This window comes from Apodemus sylvaticus, chromosome 9, assembly GCF_947179515.1.
Source record: "Apodemus sylvaticus chromosome 9, mApoSyl1.1, whole genome shotgun sequence".
In the NCBI taxonomy this organism is placed as follows: Eukaryota; Metazoa; Chordata; class Mammalia; order Rodentia; family Muridae; genus Apodemus; species Apodemus sylvaticus.
Window position 1 is genome coordinate 78,337,221 of NC_067480.1, and position 17,804 is coordinate 78,355,024.

Sequence of the window (17,804 nt, forward strand, 5' to 3'; positions counted from 1 at the left end):
GCCAGCAGCCCGCCAAGCAGAGTCTCCATGGTCTGGTCACTCAGCCTCTGCACCTGGAAGGAGGGACACAATATCAAGGTCAGCGGGTCATTTCCCTTATCAAGAACTTCCTCCCTCCAGGGAACCTAACATTGCACTGGGGAACAACAGAGGCAGTCTATGCCTAGGTAAGTGCTCATACCTTTTCATTTAACTCTTCCAATGCTTCTATAGTTTATCTTTTCTCCTCAGCTGGCATTATCTCGTAACAACTTGATTATTCAGTCTGTGTATTTTTGGATTGTTTCCTAAAATACATTCACCATGTGAGTACCTTGCTAGTAGACCTTTCATATGTTTTATGAACTTCTGTGTCCCAAATATCTGGCACAGTATCCAGAAGTCCAGATCAACCTAATTACTCATTTGATACTTGTTGTATCAAACTGGATGGACAGATGAGTAGGTGGTTAGATTTTAGCTGGATGGATAAGCGAGTGGACAAGGATGGTATAATAGTTGGATGGGTGGGTGGCTGAATGGGTAGATTTGGTGTTGGTATGTCTACAGATGGAAGGATGGATGTGTAGACGAGTAGGAGAATGGTCGATGGATTTCTAGGTGGATAGAAGGATAGATGGATGAGTGGGTGGGCAGGCAGATAGATGGATGGATGGGTGGGTGGATGGACGGATGGACTGACAGACAGACGGACGGACGGACGGATGGACGGACGGACGGATGGATGGATGGGCAGATGGATAGATGAGTAGATAAGTGATTCTATAGATGGAGAGATGGGCAGGTAGGTAGGTCAATGTATAGGTACATGTTGAGGTATATAGAAGGATGTATGGATAGATGGATGGAGAGAATGAATGGGTGAATAGACATAAATTCATGAATGTGAGGATGGAGAGATGGATAGATAATATTGTAATGGTTGGTCATCCACTGATGTAGTGGATGTTTGAGGTACATGTACAGTTGTCTTGTGAACTGCAGGGTTAATATCTCAGTTGGTTCTGGGAAAACATGAAGTGAAAGCAGAGTAGTGATCCTTAAGGAGAATGATACATAGAGGAAGAGAGCTGCCCCTGGGAGAAGCCAGGGTTGATGGGAGCTGGCTTTGTGTGGTTCTTCATCAAGGGCAAGTCATGTAGATGTCAACTCTTGAGAGTTCAGGAAATGCAAGATGTTAAAGGGACATTTTTTTAAGAACTTCACTGATGCTAGGTCCTTTTCCTAGATTCTGTCCATCCACACTATGTAGTACTATTTTGTGGGCTTCGGGAGCATGTTACAAGGGAGGATTGCCTTGTGCAAGGACAGGAACTTGTCTCACAGCCTACCTGAGTCATTGTTCAAAGGTCACCTTCTCATAGAGGTCTCTAATGACACCCTGATACCCTATTCCCATGACACTCTCTCTCACACACACACACCCCTCTCCTGAGCTGGGTATTTGCTCACTTACTTAGGGTGTTCACAGCTTTACTTATTGTCCAGCACTTAGTAGGCATTTTTCTTGAAAGGACATATTGGGTAGGAAAAAGACAAGTATTTTCTGGGGTTTCTGTGCCTCCCAATCTTACAGAATCTCTCTGTGCAATAACAATTATGCACCTTTTTTTGTGTGTATAATGCTAAAACCAAGCTGTTAGGTTGGTCTGTGAGAAAATCCTGTGTTGTACAGCTTCCTAAAGACCAGCATTTCTCAAATTGGCTTTCTCAGAGTGCTAATGAGGTTCCACAAAAGTGGCTTCAGTGGCCAATAAGCTGGGGATGTTCTGCCCACTTGCTGGCTCTTGTGAACGCTCTGCACATGTTAACAAGTTCAGAAGAGCTGAGGTGTTCTGCAGTAGGGAAGACACTGGATCAAAGATGAACTTGTGGCTACTTTACAAAAACCTGTTGTTTATTTTGCGCATGTGCACACACTTGTGTGTTCAGGCACACGTGTACATGCGTGCAGAGGCTGGAGGTTGACACTGAATGCCATCCCCATTCATTCTCTACCCCATTTTTTACAACATAGTTTCTCGCTGAAACCGGAACTCCCTGCTTTAGGCTGGACCTGCCAGCCAGTGAGACTCAGTCAGCTTCACTTGTCGTCATCTCCCCAGAACTGGGGATGAGTAAGCATCTCTTGTGCCTGGGTTTCCCATGGGGGATGAGGACCAAATGCAGACCTTCTTGCTTATATAGCACTTTATCCACTGAGCTATCATCCTTGCCCTAGTCTTGTTTTGAGCAAGTTGTTCCTTATTTCAAGGAAATAGAACTCTGTATGTCCAAAGTTGAGTGCCACAGATTCAGAGAAAGCACCCAGGAGATGGTTTACATACACACACACACACACACACACACACACACACACACACACACACACACGACTTGATGGTTTTGAGTGAGGTGCCCTCATAGTCTTCAGCATTTGAACACATAGTACCTGATTGACAGTGTTGTTCGGGAGGTTAAGGAGGTGTGATCCTGTTAGAGGTATGGCCCTGGAGGCAGGCTGTGAGTTTAAATGCTCACATCATTTGGCATTCAGTGTTTCTTTGTGTTTGTGGTTCAAGGTGTGAACCCTCAGCTCTCTCTGCTCCTGCCCCTATGCCTTCACCCCCAACCCCCACTAAGGATTCCCAACTCTGAACGACAAGCTGGAGCAAACTCCTTCCTCTATGTGTTGCCTTGTTCATGCTGATGGCGAAGATTTCCTGTGTTCTTGACAAGGCTCTGCCAAGTGTGGACCTAGAAGACCAGAGCTCCTCTTGGGAAGAGAGGATGGCAAGAAGTAGAGTTCCCCTGTGGTTGACAGTTAGAGATGTAGGCACTTGATGGGACCCGGGGCAGGTGTTGCTCTGCCTCTGCAAGGGGTTTGGTGACAGTAGGCACTGGCAACAGAGAAGTGATAAATATATACTGTATACACATGCTATATGAAAGAACCCTCTTCCAATCGAATGCTTGGTCACGCAGATTTCAATTCTCTTATTGAACCACTTTATGGGAAGCTCCTCCCTTGAGACCCTTCAAGGACCAGCAGCTTTGCCCACATTTCACCTGTAGATGGCGCTGTCCCAAGAATGGCGCTGTCTGACAAACTGAACTAAATGTAATATTAGACTTTCCACTGACAGTATCTTGTTAAAAATTAGATAAAGTTCGTTTTAGTAGCATATTTCATTTCACCCACAATAGCTTGTCAATGTCATCGTCGGTGCTGTTATGGTCGAGATGGTGGATGTTCTTTCATTTGTATTACGACTCTGAAATCTGGTGTGTACTTCACACTTACCAGCACATCCCAAATGATCCTCCTCCATATGTGGCTATGGGTTCCCCTAATGATCAAGAATGCTGTCTGCTGTCTGTTTTGTAAATAAAATTTTATTAACACATGGCCCACTCATTCCTTGACGTCTTTCTTGGGCCATCTTTCTAACTATGTGGCAGAGGTACAGGACGAAAGCAGAGAACACAGGGCCATCCAAAGCTAATACTACTTGCTGTCTGGTCTTTTCTGGAGGTTTTCTGACCTGTGTTCTAGAAAGTTCTGCCACTTTTAACTTTCTTCATTAGGAGTTTTTTGTTGAATCTCCCACATGAATTCTACATAATGCTGCTCCAGTCCCCTCAAAAGCAACTAAAGCCCAGCCAGTGCCTACTGTCACCAAACTCCTTGCAGAGACAGAGCAACCATCCTGCCCCGGGTTCCATCAAGTGCCTACATCTCTGGCTGTCAATCACTGGAGAACTCTACCTGTTGCCTTCCTCTCTTCCCAAGAGGAGCTCTGGTCTTCTAGGTCCCCACTTGGCAGAGCCTGGTCAAGAACACAGGAACTCTTTGGCATCAGCTTTGGTCAGGAAATGCTGGAGCTAGTCCCCAGGCTGTCTACTAAGGCTTGTGTTCGCATCTTCTGCTTGGTCCCCAGATCCCTCTCAGCCAGCCCTGCCAGTTCTGAATTGAGAGGCTGATTCTGCAGCCTACCTTAGTGTAGTGTGGATTGAGACTGACTACATATCTTCTGGGCCTCTCCATCCTTGACCTTTGTCACCCATTTCTACTACACAGCTGAGGTGATCAGGGATGCCAGGGAGGCGGGACTAACACCCTCATGCCAGGAAAACCCAGATGCCTTTGCTTCAAACATCTTCATCCTACCAAATGATGTTAAGCAAACCACCATTTTTATATATAAAAAAAAAAGTTTGTTGAGGATTAGCAAATGCCTAATGAATTCAAATGGGTGACATAATAGAGCTGGGTAAATATATTTTAAGTAATCAGCATGGAAGATTACTGACAGACAAGTGACTATTGAATCTTAATTAAAATTGTATTCTGAGAATTGTCACTTAGCCCATTTCTCTAACAGCCAAACAAAAGGCGGTCCCACCCCCACTTTTGAAGAGGGGGAGTCAAAGGAAACAGATAAATTATCCTGATTCAGGCAGATAAAATGGGGGAGGGAGGTGTTTCCTGTTTGAAGCAGGGATTTGAACAAAGGCTGAGAGAGGAGCGGCAGGCGACTTCTAGCATCTCTGAGAGGTGTAGGTGGCAGAAGGGAATGGAGATTAGGAGACAGGGGCTGGCCCGGAAGGAGGTCCATGAACACAAATGGGAGGGACTCAAGTCCCTTGAGCCAGCGGCCTCTGAGAGCAGAGGCTGGGATGAACTATGCTATCAAATGTCACCATCAGCCGGCAGAGGAGGCAGCCACTGGCAGAGGAGGCGGGACTGCCCATGAGGAGTATCTCTTAGCCAGCATTGGAGCAGAGGGAGGAGGAGAGACAGAAGTGAAGTTAGCCTAGACTGAGCCCTGATCCAGGGTGGAAATGTTTCCTCCCTGTTTCCACCATGCCTGCCGCTGGATTTCTTTTTTTTTTTTTTAATTTATTGATATATTTATTTACGTTTCAAATGATTTCCCCTTTTCTGGACCCCCACTCCCCGAAAGTCCCATCAGTCCCCTTCCCTCCCTCTGTTTTCCCACCCAACCCTTCCCACTTCCCTGTTCTGATTTTGCTCTATACTGCTTCACTGAGTCTTTCCAGAACCAGGGACCACTCCTCCTTTCTTCTTGTACCTCATTTGATGTGTGGATTATGTTTTGGGTATTCCAGTTTTCTAGGTTAATATCCACTTATTAGTGAGTGCATACCATGATTCATCTTTTGAGTCTGGGTTACCTCACTTAGTATGATACTCTCCAGCTCCATCCATTTGCCTAAGAATTTCAAGAATTCATTGTTTCTAATGGCTGAATAGTACTCCATTGTGTATATATACCACATTTTTTGCATCCACTCTTCTGTTGAGGGATACCTGGGTTCTTTCCAACTTCTGGCAATTATAAATAGGGCTGCTATGAACATAGTGGAACATGTATCCTTATTACATGCTGGGGAATCTTTTGGGTTTATGCCCAGGAGTGGTATAGCAGGATCATTTCTTCATGTTCCTCAATGTAACAGCTCGCAGTCCATGAGGTACCCTTGTGTAGTGAGAACAAGCCGCCTCCTCTGGCTGTTGGCAGAGCACCCTAACTGAGCAACCTTGCACAATGAACTACCTGTCCCACCATACCTTGGGACCCTCGGCACAGTTATCCATGTTTTAGCTACTGCAAAATGAGATTCAAAGCAGTTTGGACCCAACAGAACACTCTCCTCCACTCTGGAAAGAATCGCCGCTTAGCTTACTCAGGATTGCCTGGCACCAGGCCATACTCCAAGCAAAGGAGGCCCCTCCTGAGGCATCCACGTGCCTGGTGTACCCAGAACTGGCAGCTTCTACTAGGGATTGCTTAGGAACCAGAGACGGTGCAGCTGTTCCACTACATTTGAGCAATTGTGTTTTCAGCTCGGAGAGAAACTGGGAAGGAAGGCTGGGGTTCTCAGAAGCAGAGGGCTCCTCACTGGCTCTGAAAGGCCCACTTATGAGGTCCTGATGGTAGGGAGCATTTGCACATAGTCAAGTGCACATGCATACATGCACATGTGTATGCACAAACACGCACATGCCTATGCAAACACAGAAGAATACTGGCGATGAATACAGAATTGTGAAGCTAGGCTGTTAGTTTATTATCAGTGCCTCTAGATGAGAATTTTTTATTTTATTTTTGGTGTGTGTGTGTGTGTGTGTGTGTGTGTGTGTGTGTGTGTGTGTGTGTGTGTGTGTGAGTGATAGGTGGTTGTAAGCACATGAGGGCCGATACCCTGGAGTTGAAGTTACAGGTTATTGTGAGCCACAGCACATGAGTGGTAGGAACAGATAGAACTCTGGGTTCTCTGGAAGAGCAGTAAGTGCTTTTAACTGCTGAGCCATCTTTCCAGCTTCTGCAGATGGATTTTTAGACTTAAAAACAATGTATGGGAAAGGGGGATCAGCTAAAATGGGGGGCACAGAGGGCAGTGGACCTGGGCACAGAAAAGGAAACTCCCTCTGGTTGGTGGTTAGTCCTAAGACCTAGACAGTCCCCCACCCTAGACCCTCCATCCTTTGCAGCTCTCCCCACCCCCAGCCTCTCTGTCTGAACCACCAGGAGCTGCTTCCAACAGAAGAGGCAACATTTAGCAGATGGCTGCCTAGATATATGTGCTGTCTCTCCGCCCTGATTTCCATTTAAAAGATATCTTAGCAACCAGCCTGAACCCCCACTCGCCCCTGAAGCCTGTAAATCTAGTGATATGCTTTGTCTCTTGCTTGAGGTAAAAAGGGATAAGCCCCCTCCAGAGTCCTCCAGGTAGGAGGGTGTGGGGGCTGGGATCGGCCACGGGGAGGGAGGCAGCAGCCACACCTTCTTTTCACCTAGACTTCCCCTGTTCAAGCCAGAGAATCACACCACTCACCTGAGAAGAACCCTGGAAGCCATGTTCTGTCTGGCAGTGGAGAGAGGAAACCTGACTTCCTTCCACTTGCGCTGGGAACACAGACACCAGAAGCCAAAGTCTGGGCCTCCATGTAAAGGTAAAGAAGAATGAACTGGAACTTGGTTTCTCCAGCACTCTGCCTTGCCCTGTTCCCTAGACAGGAACCTTTTGGTAACCGACCTGAAGCGCTCCTAACCAGACACTGGGTCCCTCCTTCTTGCGCTCAGATTATCAAGATAACGGCCTCTAAGGAATTGAATGCAGTTTCCTCAGACTCCCAGGAAAAGACTAAGGCCTGAGGTGAGCACAGAGGTGAGTGCAGAGGAAACTTACCTCCCAGGAAGAGATTTCAGTTCTGACAACTTGTCAGACCACAGACTGTGAGACCATGAGGAGGGTGGTCCCTTGACTAGAACATCTAAGCGCTGCTTTCCTGTGTTCTAGTTAAAGCCACATCAGGACTCCAGAGATGGGTTAGTGGAGAAGGGTGGAGGACAGAGATCACAGAGCCCTTTGTTTCTCTCCCTGATGTGACCGCTACAGCCCCTTTCTCTGCTTTTCTTACCGACTTGTTGCTTTAATCTCCTGTGGCAGATGGGCCATGGATGCCAGGGTCCAGTTCAGACCCTAAAACAGCTCTGGTAACCCTTCCAGGACAGAGAAAACAAGGTGAGTTTGTGTCAGGGAAGGAGAGAGCTACATGTCTGAGCCAACCTTTGACCTTGGATGCTGGAATCTTAGCAGCTAGCATCAAGGGAAGGAGGGAAAAGAAGAAAAAAGAAGACAACAGGAGGGAGAGGGGAGAAGAGAGAACAGAGGAATGTCCCTAGGAGAGGCTCACCGTCCCAGATAGTCTTCTCTTGGTAGCTGCAGAAAGACACCACCATATAGGATGGATAGCAGTGTCCCACACAGAGCCACAGGGACAGGAACCACCTTCTAAACAACAGCCAAGAGAGGGAGACATGTCTAAAGGGCAGCAGGAGCCTATTTAGGGCTGTTTAAAAGGCTCCGTGTGAGATAACCAGTTCTTATCAGAAGTCTGTCATTAAGCTACAACTGCCTCCTCTTTGGAAGATCATATTATGCCTCCGTGTTAACATATCTATGGTAGCTTTTACTATGCAATTATGTTTGCCTGCACGTTATTCCTATTGACCTGGGGACCTTGTTTTTGGCAAGATTCTATTTTCTTTTGTCCTTAGTTCCTGGTAGCAAGCCTAGTCCATGGTTCTGAAGAGGTACCTGTGCTGAATGGGCGAGTGAGTGAATGAACTGTGCTCCAGCAGGAAGAGCCCTAGCCCTCTGCACCTCTGACAGCCTCTATCCTCTAATTTGCTACAAGAGTGAGCTGGTTCCTGTAGTTCAGGCCAAGAATGCTGGGGAATGAATCCTCAGACCAGTGTCTGATGAAAGCTAAGGGACCTCGTCTTTCTCAGCCCTCAGGCAAGACAAACCATGTTGGGGCATGTTCTACACCCCCTGGAGGGTACTCAGCAGACACGAGCCTCAGTTTCCCTTCACTGCAACCCATTCCTCAATGCAGCCTCTCCCTGATTCCTCCCTGTCTGACTTTCCCACTTCTCTCCCTGTCTTTCCCAAATCTCCCACCTACATGAACCGCTTACACTGAAGTCCTTGTTCCAAATCATTGTTCTGTTTCTGAGGATTGCTGGCCCCAGGCAAGCTTCATAATTATAACTGGTGTTATGTTACATAAACTTCCAACAGGCTAGACCCCAATGTGTGTGAGATACTGGAAATTTTAAAACAGGAAAACCACTAACAGCATCAATGACTAATAAAACCCAGAAAGGAATATAATGGGGTAACTACATGGGGTAAGATGGAAGAGACTGCTGAGGTAATTTGATTGGTAAAGTGCTTACTTAGTATACTCAAAGCCCTGGGTTCGATTCCCAGCACTGTATGAAACAAGCCAGGCAGTGCCTATCTGTATTCTCTACAGTAAGAGAGAGGAGGCAGGAAGTTCCCTTTTAAGACATCTTTGGTTATTTAAATTTAAGGCTAACCTGGGCTACATGAGATCTTGTCTCAAAAATTAACAACAACAGTAACAACAATAACAAATCAGTGGGAACATCTGCCCCAGCCCCTGACTGGTCTAGGAAGCTGCAGAGACACCCACATGCCTGTATGGATGAATGCTTAGGGGGTAACAGAGAGACACCCACACACGGTAGGGTGTGAAAGTGACCAAGAACAAGGAGACTGGATGTGAATGGAGCTGGGGTTGGGTTGGGGAACGTGAGGAGGCTGTGATGTGTGACAGACTGCGTGTGTGACTGAGCAAGCTCCCGAGGGGGTGTGAGGGGGCGTCGCATGAATGGAGGTGAGCAAGAGCGTGAACAGGTGGGTTCCTGTGACACAGTGCTGTGTGGGCGAAGGAAGCTTTACACACATCCCTACACACATCTCGGGTGGGAGTGAAGCTGTGGAGAAGGGGTGGGGAGCAGGGCTCGCTTGCTCGCTCGCTGGTGATGGAGACAAATGCCAGGTTGTGTGCTGTCACCTTCAAATGCATCCATCTCCATGTCGTTTTTGATCTGTCCGGCTGGGGTTGCACAAGGTCCATGGCGGGCAGCTCTCTGCATCAGTCTAGGCCTCCAACCTTCCTGTTTCCATCTGTCAGCCTCCTCTGAGCTCAGAGGTAGGGACTCTCAGGTCATAATGAGACCGGAGTTCTGATTCACTCGCGATTCTTAACAATTTACCTCCAAGATCTGCACCTTATTTCCCCGAAGTCGAAAGCCAGCAGGTAGTTCTAAGCACCTGAGTGGACCATTTCCCTCCCCACCTCAGAGAGAATGCAGAGAAGGACTCATTACCCATCACAAGGGCTCCTCTCTCTCTCACTGGCTCTGCTCAGCACACTTAAATCCCAGGGCCAAGGCCTTGTCTCCTTCTATGTCAACCCCCTTGCCTACCTCTACCTCAAAGAAGATGTCAACCTCATTGGCATTTCAGTACCCTCAGTCCTCCCCCTAGTGATCCACTCAGGGAAGTTTTCAGACTGGTCCATGTCCACTCCATAACTTGGCTAATGGAGGGAGCAGTGGGGTGGATAATTGAAAGCCGCAGATAATCCAAAACTCATTTCCATTCCACCGGGGAATGGTCTGTCTATGATTTAGTCTCCTCATTATGTCTGGCTCAAGCAAAATTAAAATTGGCTTTTCTTATTTAAGCCACCCAGGCTACAGGGCAGGCATGGAGTAGGTGGCATTATGTGTTAGCATCTGAGCAAGATATGATACTTGAAGGTCACTTGAGAGAGCGATTGCATTTGTCTCAGCAGACTTGAGATCCTTGAAGACTAAGATGAGTCCTCCTCAACTTGGGTGTCTCTAAGGATAGTGTTTGTGCCGCCGAGACTTGGGATCCCTCAGTCTGGGTTCCCAGAGAGCAGGCTGTGTCTCTCTTCATTATTACTTATTGGTCTATGGCTGGCATCTTAAAGAAAAAAAAAGTGTGTGGGAGGGTGTGAGGGGGTTACTTGAGATTTGCAGTTCCAGAGAATTACAGACCACAATAGCTGAGCTGAGGCATGGCAGCAGAAATAACTGAGAACTCACTTCCTGAACCACAAGCAAGAATCAGAGGATGGTAGAAAGCTTTAGAAACCTTGAGGCCCATCTCTCAGTGACATACTTTCTTTACCAAGGCCACACCTCCTAATCCTCCCCCAAGCAGCCACCTACTGGGGATCAAGTATTCAAATGCCAGAGACTTCTGGGAGATACCTCAAACAAGCCCCCACACCCTGAGACTAGGGATCCTTGAGGGCAGGCAGGGTGGCTGTGATACTTTTATATGCCAAGTATCAATCTTAAAATAATGTCTCCTAGATCTGAAGCTGAATTCTTCATGTCAGGGTCCTCGATGGGGTCTGGACCTCCCTAAGCCCTTCTTGTGCCTGCATCACTGGTCTCATCAGGTGCATAGACCATGCTGATAACACAAAAGCTCATAGTACTGTGGATAGCATCTTATCTCATACACAAGCCTGTGGTTATCATCTTACCCTGTAATTGGGCATTTGGTGTAACATCGAACACAGTGTATTTAAAGTTGGGCTCCTGCTAACACAATTATTAAGACAAAAAATATAAAGAGAATATATCTTATGTGTTGTGTGGATAAATCACTTGTCAACTAAAAAGCCTATGGTCTACAGCTTGTGAAGGAAATAGAAGGTGGGATGTCCAAGAGGAAAAAGGATTCTGGGATAGAGCCAGGTACCAGACTGAGGTCCTTGGAAATATGTGACAATTCAGACATATAGTACCTGAGTACAAGTAGCCAGGCACATGGCAGAATGTAGGATAAAATAATTGGGTTATTTTAGTTATGATATCATCAGAGTAGAGCCTAGATATATCTCCAAGGTATCTGTAAATATATTTTGAGTCTGAGTCTTATTTCTGGGAGTATGGGGCTTAAAGGAAAAAACATCGAGGCTTAACTACAACAACAAGACAATAATTTAGAAAATTCAAAATAACTTCTTGATGAGTGTTTATTTGTACATTTCAATATTACCTGTTTGTGACATAGCAGGGAAGACCCTACAAGGGGCATCAGGGACAAAGACATTCTATATTCCCTCTCCAAGGTATACTTTTGGGGGGGGTCATAGCACATCAGTCTTTCCTGCTGGTCAGTCTAGATTCGTAAAATACTCAGATCAACAAAAGCACCACTGTTTTTCAGTAGGGACCATCTCACAAATGCCCTCTACAGGTGCAAGTAACACAAACTCAGAGAAGAGGCCTGTCTGTGAGGGTCCCATGGCAGTCTGTTCTAGCTCCCATATGATGGCCAGCCCTGGGTTGTTTTCAGGTATAGTAGGGGGGCCATCTCTACCTGATAGGCACATAGGCTATACTACCCCAAAGACTGGGTATGGCTTGACCTTCCTTATCTTTGCTTCCACTTTTCAAAAGACCATTGGTGGGTAGAGAGATGGCTCAGTCAGTAAAATGATTGCAATGCAAGCATGGAGACCTGAATCCATATCCCCAGGACCCACGTAAAAGCCAGGCACAGTGTGTAGCTATAATCCCTGCAGTATGAGGTAGAAGAGAGACAAGAGACTTCACAGAGATTACTGGCAAGCCTGCTTACCTGAACCAATGAGCTTTTAGGTTTGGTGAGAGACGCTATCTTAGTAATAACAACAACAACAACAACAGCAACAACAACAACAATGTAGGTGGAACAAAAAGATGACTTAGCAGTTAAGAGTGCTTGCTTCTTTTCCAGGGGACAAAGTTCAATTCCCAGCATCTTGACGGCTGCTCACAACCGGCTGTAACTTTAATTGCAGCCTTCCATTAGCCTGTGGGGTCATCAGGCAAGCACACAGCCCATGTTCATACACACAAGCAAAGCACTCATGCATGTAAAACCAACCAAATAAGTCATTAGATAAGGTGGAGAGTGACTGAAGAAGCGATCTATGTTGATGTCTCACCTCTACACACACTTACACACATACACATATGTACCCGCTCAGAAACACACACAAAGCAGGGCTTTGGCCCATGCTTGTAACCTTCGTGCTGGGCAGCCAGAGACAAGTGGATCTCTGGGGCTCACTGCTCAGCCAGCCTAGTTTAACCACGTCTTAGGTCAACAAGGTATGGTGCTTCAAAAAGCAAGATAGATGGTACCTGAGAAAGGAAGAAGTTGTCTAGCCTCTGTCCTCTACAGCCATGAACACACATACACACACACACAGACACACACACACACACACACACACACTGACACACACACACAGACACAGACAGACACACATACACATAGACACACACACACACACACACACACGGACAGGGTCATCCTTCCTGCTCATGTTATGTAGCTCTTTTATGTTCCCCCCCACCCCCCAGTTTTAAGAAGAAAGGACAGAAAGACTGATCTTTCAGGATATGGAGCCATAGCAAAGGATATACACAAAGTAGAGCTTCAGGAAGCTTCAGGAAGGGACTCCTGACCATGGGCAAGCAGGTCTAGAAGAACCAAAGAGGTTCAGCACCAGTCTGGCAGTGGAGGGGTTCCTGTTTACCCTGGTACTACTAGACAGAGGGACAAAGCAGACTCCAGTCAGGATAGGAGTTGGAAGAAGAGCTTCCCAGAAAGTAGACAGATGCAACCCCGGTGGCCTGCTCTTTGGGAGGGACCAACCAAAAGAATGACTTCTGCCAGATGACTCTCATTGGCCAAACCTCACCAGTGGTCAGAGGCCAGGGAGACTGCTCAGCTGTCCATGTGGTATGGCCCCCAGGGTACAAGACATGCTGAATGGGGTTAGAGATGACTTGAAGAAGCAAACAAAAACCAAGCAAGAGACAGAGGGGAGAGACAGCCCCTCCGCTCTCCCACTAACTCTCCCAAGGAGTTCCTGGATCCAGAAACCTCTTCGAAGTATAAGAAAAAGGAAGGGGAGCAAAAAAAGGAGGAAAGGGAGAAAAAGAAAGATTAATCCACTGGAAACAAGGAGCCCCACAGACTAAAGGGCAGTAAATATGAATTCAATTTGGTTTTGCCATTTACAGGTTCCAGCCTTCGAAGGCTCTGACAGGCCGATCAGATAAAAGCCGCTGTTGTCGCCATGATGGCGCATTTAAATTTTTATTGCAAACACCAGGCTCCATTACCCAAGGTTTGCTTTCTGCATTCCTAATCGTTTCTCCCTTCATGTTCGGTAGACTGGCCTCTTGCCTGATGGACAGCAGGGAAAACATGGCCAGTTCTCTAAGTCCCCGGAGGCCCTGTCCTGACCCTGCCTTAGGCTTACAGAGAGATGCGCTGTCTCCCTTCTCCCGCTTGCTCTATTTTATTTATTTAAAAATGTTATTGTACATTCCAGGGCAGTGCACGTGCCACATTGTGTGTGGATGTCAGAGGACGGCTTTTGAGAGTTGATTCTCTCCTTCTACCATGTCCTACCCAGTGGGTCCTGGGTATCGAACTCAGGGAGCTCAGCTCATCCTCAGGCATGCCCAGCAAGTGTTTCCACCTGTTGAGCCATCTTGCTAGTCCCAAATCAGGGCCTCTTCATTTCCCTCTGTCTTCCTCTTTTCTCCCACTCCTTTTTCCATTGGTTTATTCCCTGGAGGCTATGTGGATTAACGACCCTGTGGCTAGACTCCCTGTTCCTCATCGACAGGAGCCTGCTCTCTTGGTTGCATGGGTTCAATCATTCAGCCAGGCTCCCAGGGAGCACCTAATCAGGTAGGCATATGGGACATAATGACAGGTCCTCATCTCAGGATATCTTCCTCGTGTGGATGATATCCTGATGGTAGCCTATAGCCAAGGGCTTCCAGAAGTAGGGGTACCACACCAATATGCCATCTCTAATCTCTGTGAGCATAGGCAAATACTACCCAAAGAGCGGATATGCTGAGTCCCGCTCATCCTTGCTTCCTTTTTGCAGTGCACGCTGGTAGCTGGGACATGGGACAGTCAGTGAAGTGAATATTCAGCAAGTATGAGGAGCTGCATTCAGATATCCAGAATCCATGTGACGGGGTGGGGCACCTTCCTTCTCTTGGGGGAGCTTGTAAATCCATACTTGGACAACCAGACTCCAGAGAAAAGAAAGAGCTGTGAGTAGTGTGTTAGCACTTGCTCTCTGCCCATTTTACAAAAGAAATGGAGGGGCAGGAATCTGATAATATGTGCCTAATGATTTAGAACAAAGGCAGAACTGAGATTCCAACCCAGGCACAGCCCACCCATCACAGACAGCCATTGCTTTCAAGAGGAAAGAATGTTAGATCAAGTCTGACGTTTCTGTAGAAGCCTGCCCAGCAACTAAGACAAGGGGATACGCTTCTTGGAAGAGGAAGCTTTACCACTTGTCCCTTAAGTGAGGGCTGGCAGGATTCCAGAAGCTAGGGTGTCACAGAGAATACCCTAGTTGGTAGAACAAAGATGTTGATTGGGGAGAGGTGGGCATTACAGGTTTATTTATTTGATTTTGAGACAGGGACTCAGCATGTGGGCTGATTTGAATGGAACTCTATGTATCCACCCCTGCCTCCCAAGTGCTGGACTTACAGATGCTTTTTAAAGGAAGACTCAAGCTTGATTTGACCACTAGGCACACTAACAGGGGCACAATCCAGTCTCCTGGAGGTTGAGGATGCACCTGACCTTGAACCCCACCTCTCCTCTTTCTGGCTATGGAACCTGGGCTATGTTGCTCAATCTCTTGATGCCTCTAATTTTTTCTCCACTGTGAAGGTGACTTTTGTGAGGATGACTAGGGTCAATGATACAAAACATGTATGCATATTGTGAAATCTCAAAGCTGTCCACCCACTCCAGTTCTTACGCTGTGGACCGTTTTCCTGTGGCAGTTGGTCGCTGCCAAAGGGGACCTGTAAGAGAATGGATTTTCAATTGCCACCAAAGCAAAAAGCTAAAGTGTGGGGCATATTCATGGGACTCTCAGACACTCTCTGGCTCTCTGAGCTTTTAGCTGAAAGAAAGGCTCCTGAGGGAGCCTGCATGGGAGGAGTCAACACTGCCCAAGCTGTGCTCCTGGCCAGGGGAGTCCTCCCCCACTTGCCTATCTCAAGATTGGGGCAGGATGTCCCATGAATCTAAGGAAAGGCAAGCGGAAGTGGAGAACAACTTTTAGTGAAGGAGGAAACTTGCCAGGGTAAAAGCATTATGACCCCTTGGTGGTCCCAAGGCATCTCTGTTTGTGGCACCCACAGAATAGAGCGGCCTGTTCTCTGATCATCACAGGCTTTCTAGCAAGCTCTTCCCCACTGATTGTGTACTGATTTCTGTCAGTAAGATTCTGTAAATTTACTGGACTAAGTCATTGGAGACAATAAATATTTATAGAGCAGTTGCTGTGCTGGAGTCTATACAATCTGAGCAAAGGGTTCCTCTGTTTCCTCAGAGTGACTGTAATCCATGACAGAAGGGTAGAGAAGCCTCACAGAAAGGTGACACATAAACTAGCCATAGGCAGAGAGAGGACAGATGACAGGAAAGAATGCTATCCTAGTTCCCTTTGAACTGGCACATCCCAGAGGTGCGGCATCTTTCTTTATCCTGGGCTTCTTAGGACAGGCCATCTCCCTTATACTTAAGGTCCCTGAAGACAGGTCATGTCTCAGACTGAGGGTGGCAAAGGACAGACCATGCCTCTCAAACAAGAGTTCCTTGAGGGTAGACCATGTCTTCTCAAGCAGAGGCCCCTTTAGGACAAGGGATTGTTTTCTCAGATAGAGTTTCTGGAGAACAGCCCATCTTTCTTAAATAGGGCTTCCTGAAGACAAGACACCTCTCTGACTGGGGCTGGCTGTGGATAGATCCTGTTCTCTCTTAGATTGGAGTTTCCTGAGGAAAGGCTGTGTCTTCCTCAGACTAAGGAATTCTGATGACAGACCTCTACCCTCAGCTCTTTCTGTGGATAGTGATGTCTCCCTTCGACTGGGTTCCCTTGACAATGGCCCTTTGAGGGTCTCCTGAGCCCAGGGCTGTGTGATGTCATGGTTCAGTGCTTCCTCCCCATGATAGCAATTCTCCAGGTCACTGAATTTCTACTTTCTGTACAAGACAATGTTGATCCCAGAAAAAGCAGTTCCTTACAGTCTCTACTATGTAAAAGTGGATTCTTTTACCTCGTAGTTGCCAAAAGGCTATGGCACTATGGGCTGAAGAGAAAGTGGTTCTCACTTTTCGGTCTTCCTTTTCCTCCAATTTGGCTGTCTTCACATCATCATAGACAGCTGATGCTAACAGGTGGCATCTTCTCCTTCCTGAGCTAACTAGGGACCTGAGATAACCATCTCTTATACACTTGTCTACAAAACTTTGCTTTGATTTTATTTATTTACTTTGGTTTGTTTGGAGACAGGTTTTGTGTAGCTCCAGCTGGTATCCAACACTGTAGCTGTAGCTGGAGATGACCTTGAACTCTTGAAGCTCTTGCTTTTGCCTTCTGAGTGCTGGCATTGAACCCACACAGACACTAAATAACACAGCTATCGAGCAGTGATGATAACTGATAATTAACTAGCCAAACATGGGGACCATGTCCGAGAGTTTTGGGATCCAGGAACAAGATTTATGGAAGGTGAAATGTGCTTCTAAGGCATGACAGGCTGAAAGCTGGGGTTCACTGGCCGAGCCCTTTCTGTAGTTTCTTGGGAGCAGGAAGTCTGAACCCTCCTTGACTCTCACCCATTGCTTATCTCGAGGTTTCAGGGAATTTGTGAGTTTGGGGTACAAGTTCATGCCAACCAACTATGATCAGCACAAGAGGAACATTTTGCCCCAGGGGAGGCAGTAAGTTCTGTGAGCCACAGGAAGCCCCTTAGTCTGCTCAGCAAGGGAAGGCTCTTTCCTCCTTGTCTCACCTCAGCCAGCCTCAGATAAGGCAGAGATAATTATCCAGAGGATCAGGAGGCCAGAGTCCATTTTAAACCAGAAGAGACCTACCCACTTCCTCCAAGCTGTGCCCACCAACTTTACATCACCCCAAATGCCCTGGACTACTTCACACATACACTAGGACGGGTGTTTGAAGATAAGAAACTCTTGAGTCTACTTTTAAGCACCAGCTTTTAAGTTCCGTCACTTGCTACAATACTCCAAAGAATCAAATAAATAGGCAATTGGACTCTTAATGGTGATCTGCGTTAAATGAGAATTCTGCACTGCCTTAATTGAAAGACCAAGCTCCTAGTGATTTTAGGACTTTAGCACCTTGTCTATGGATGTGGAACTTGGAAACAGTTCAAGGAAGGGGAGTCTCGGTGATTGTCTTGGTTCATAGTACATGGATGTCTTCTTCCCACTGACATCAGACAAGCCAAGGAAGTTGGTACCTCTAGCTTAATATCCCAATGGGGATCCATAGAAACTGAATGGATGGGTTGCAG

The 17,804-nt window shown here is 46.9% G+C and overlaps 1 protein-coding gene across 1 annotated transcript in view; it reads right to left on the minus strand.

Annotated features, from left to right (window-relative positions):
• Positions 1 to 17,804, minus strand: part of Lrfn2 (leucine rich repeat and fibronectin type III domain containing 2) — a 169,366-nt gene that overhangs the window by 30,042 nt on the left and 121,520 nt on the right. The window contains exon 2 of the mRNA XM_052193549.1: positions 1 to 53. This exon is cut by the window's left edge and continues 1,371 nt beyond it. Within this exon, the coding sequence (XP_052049509.1) occupies positions 1 to 29 (29 nt within the window). The 5' untranslated portion in view covers positions 30 to 53. The remainder of the gene's footprint in view (positions 54 to 17,804) is intronic.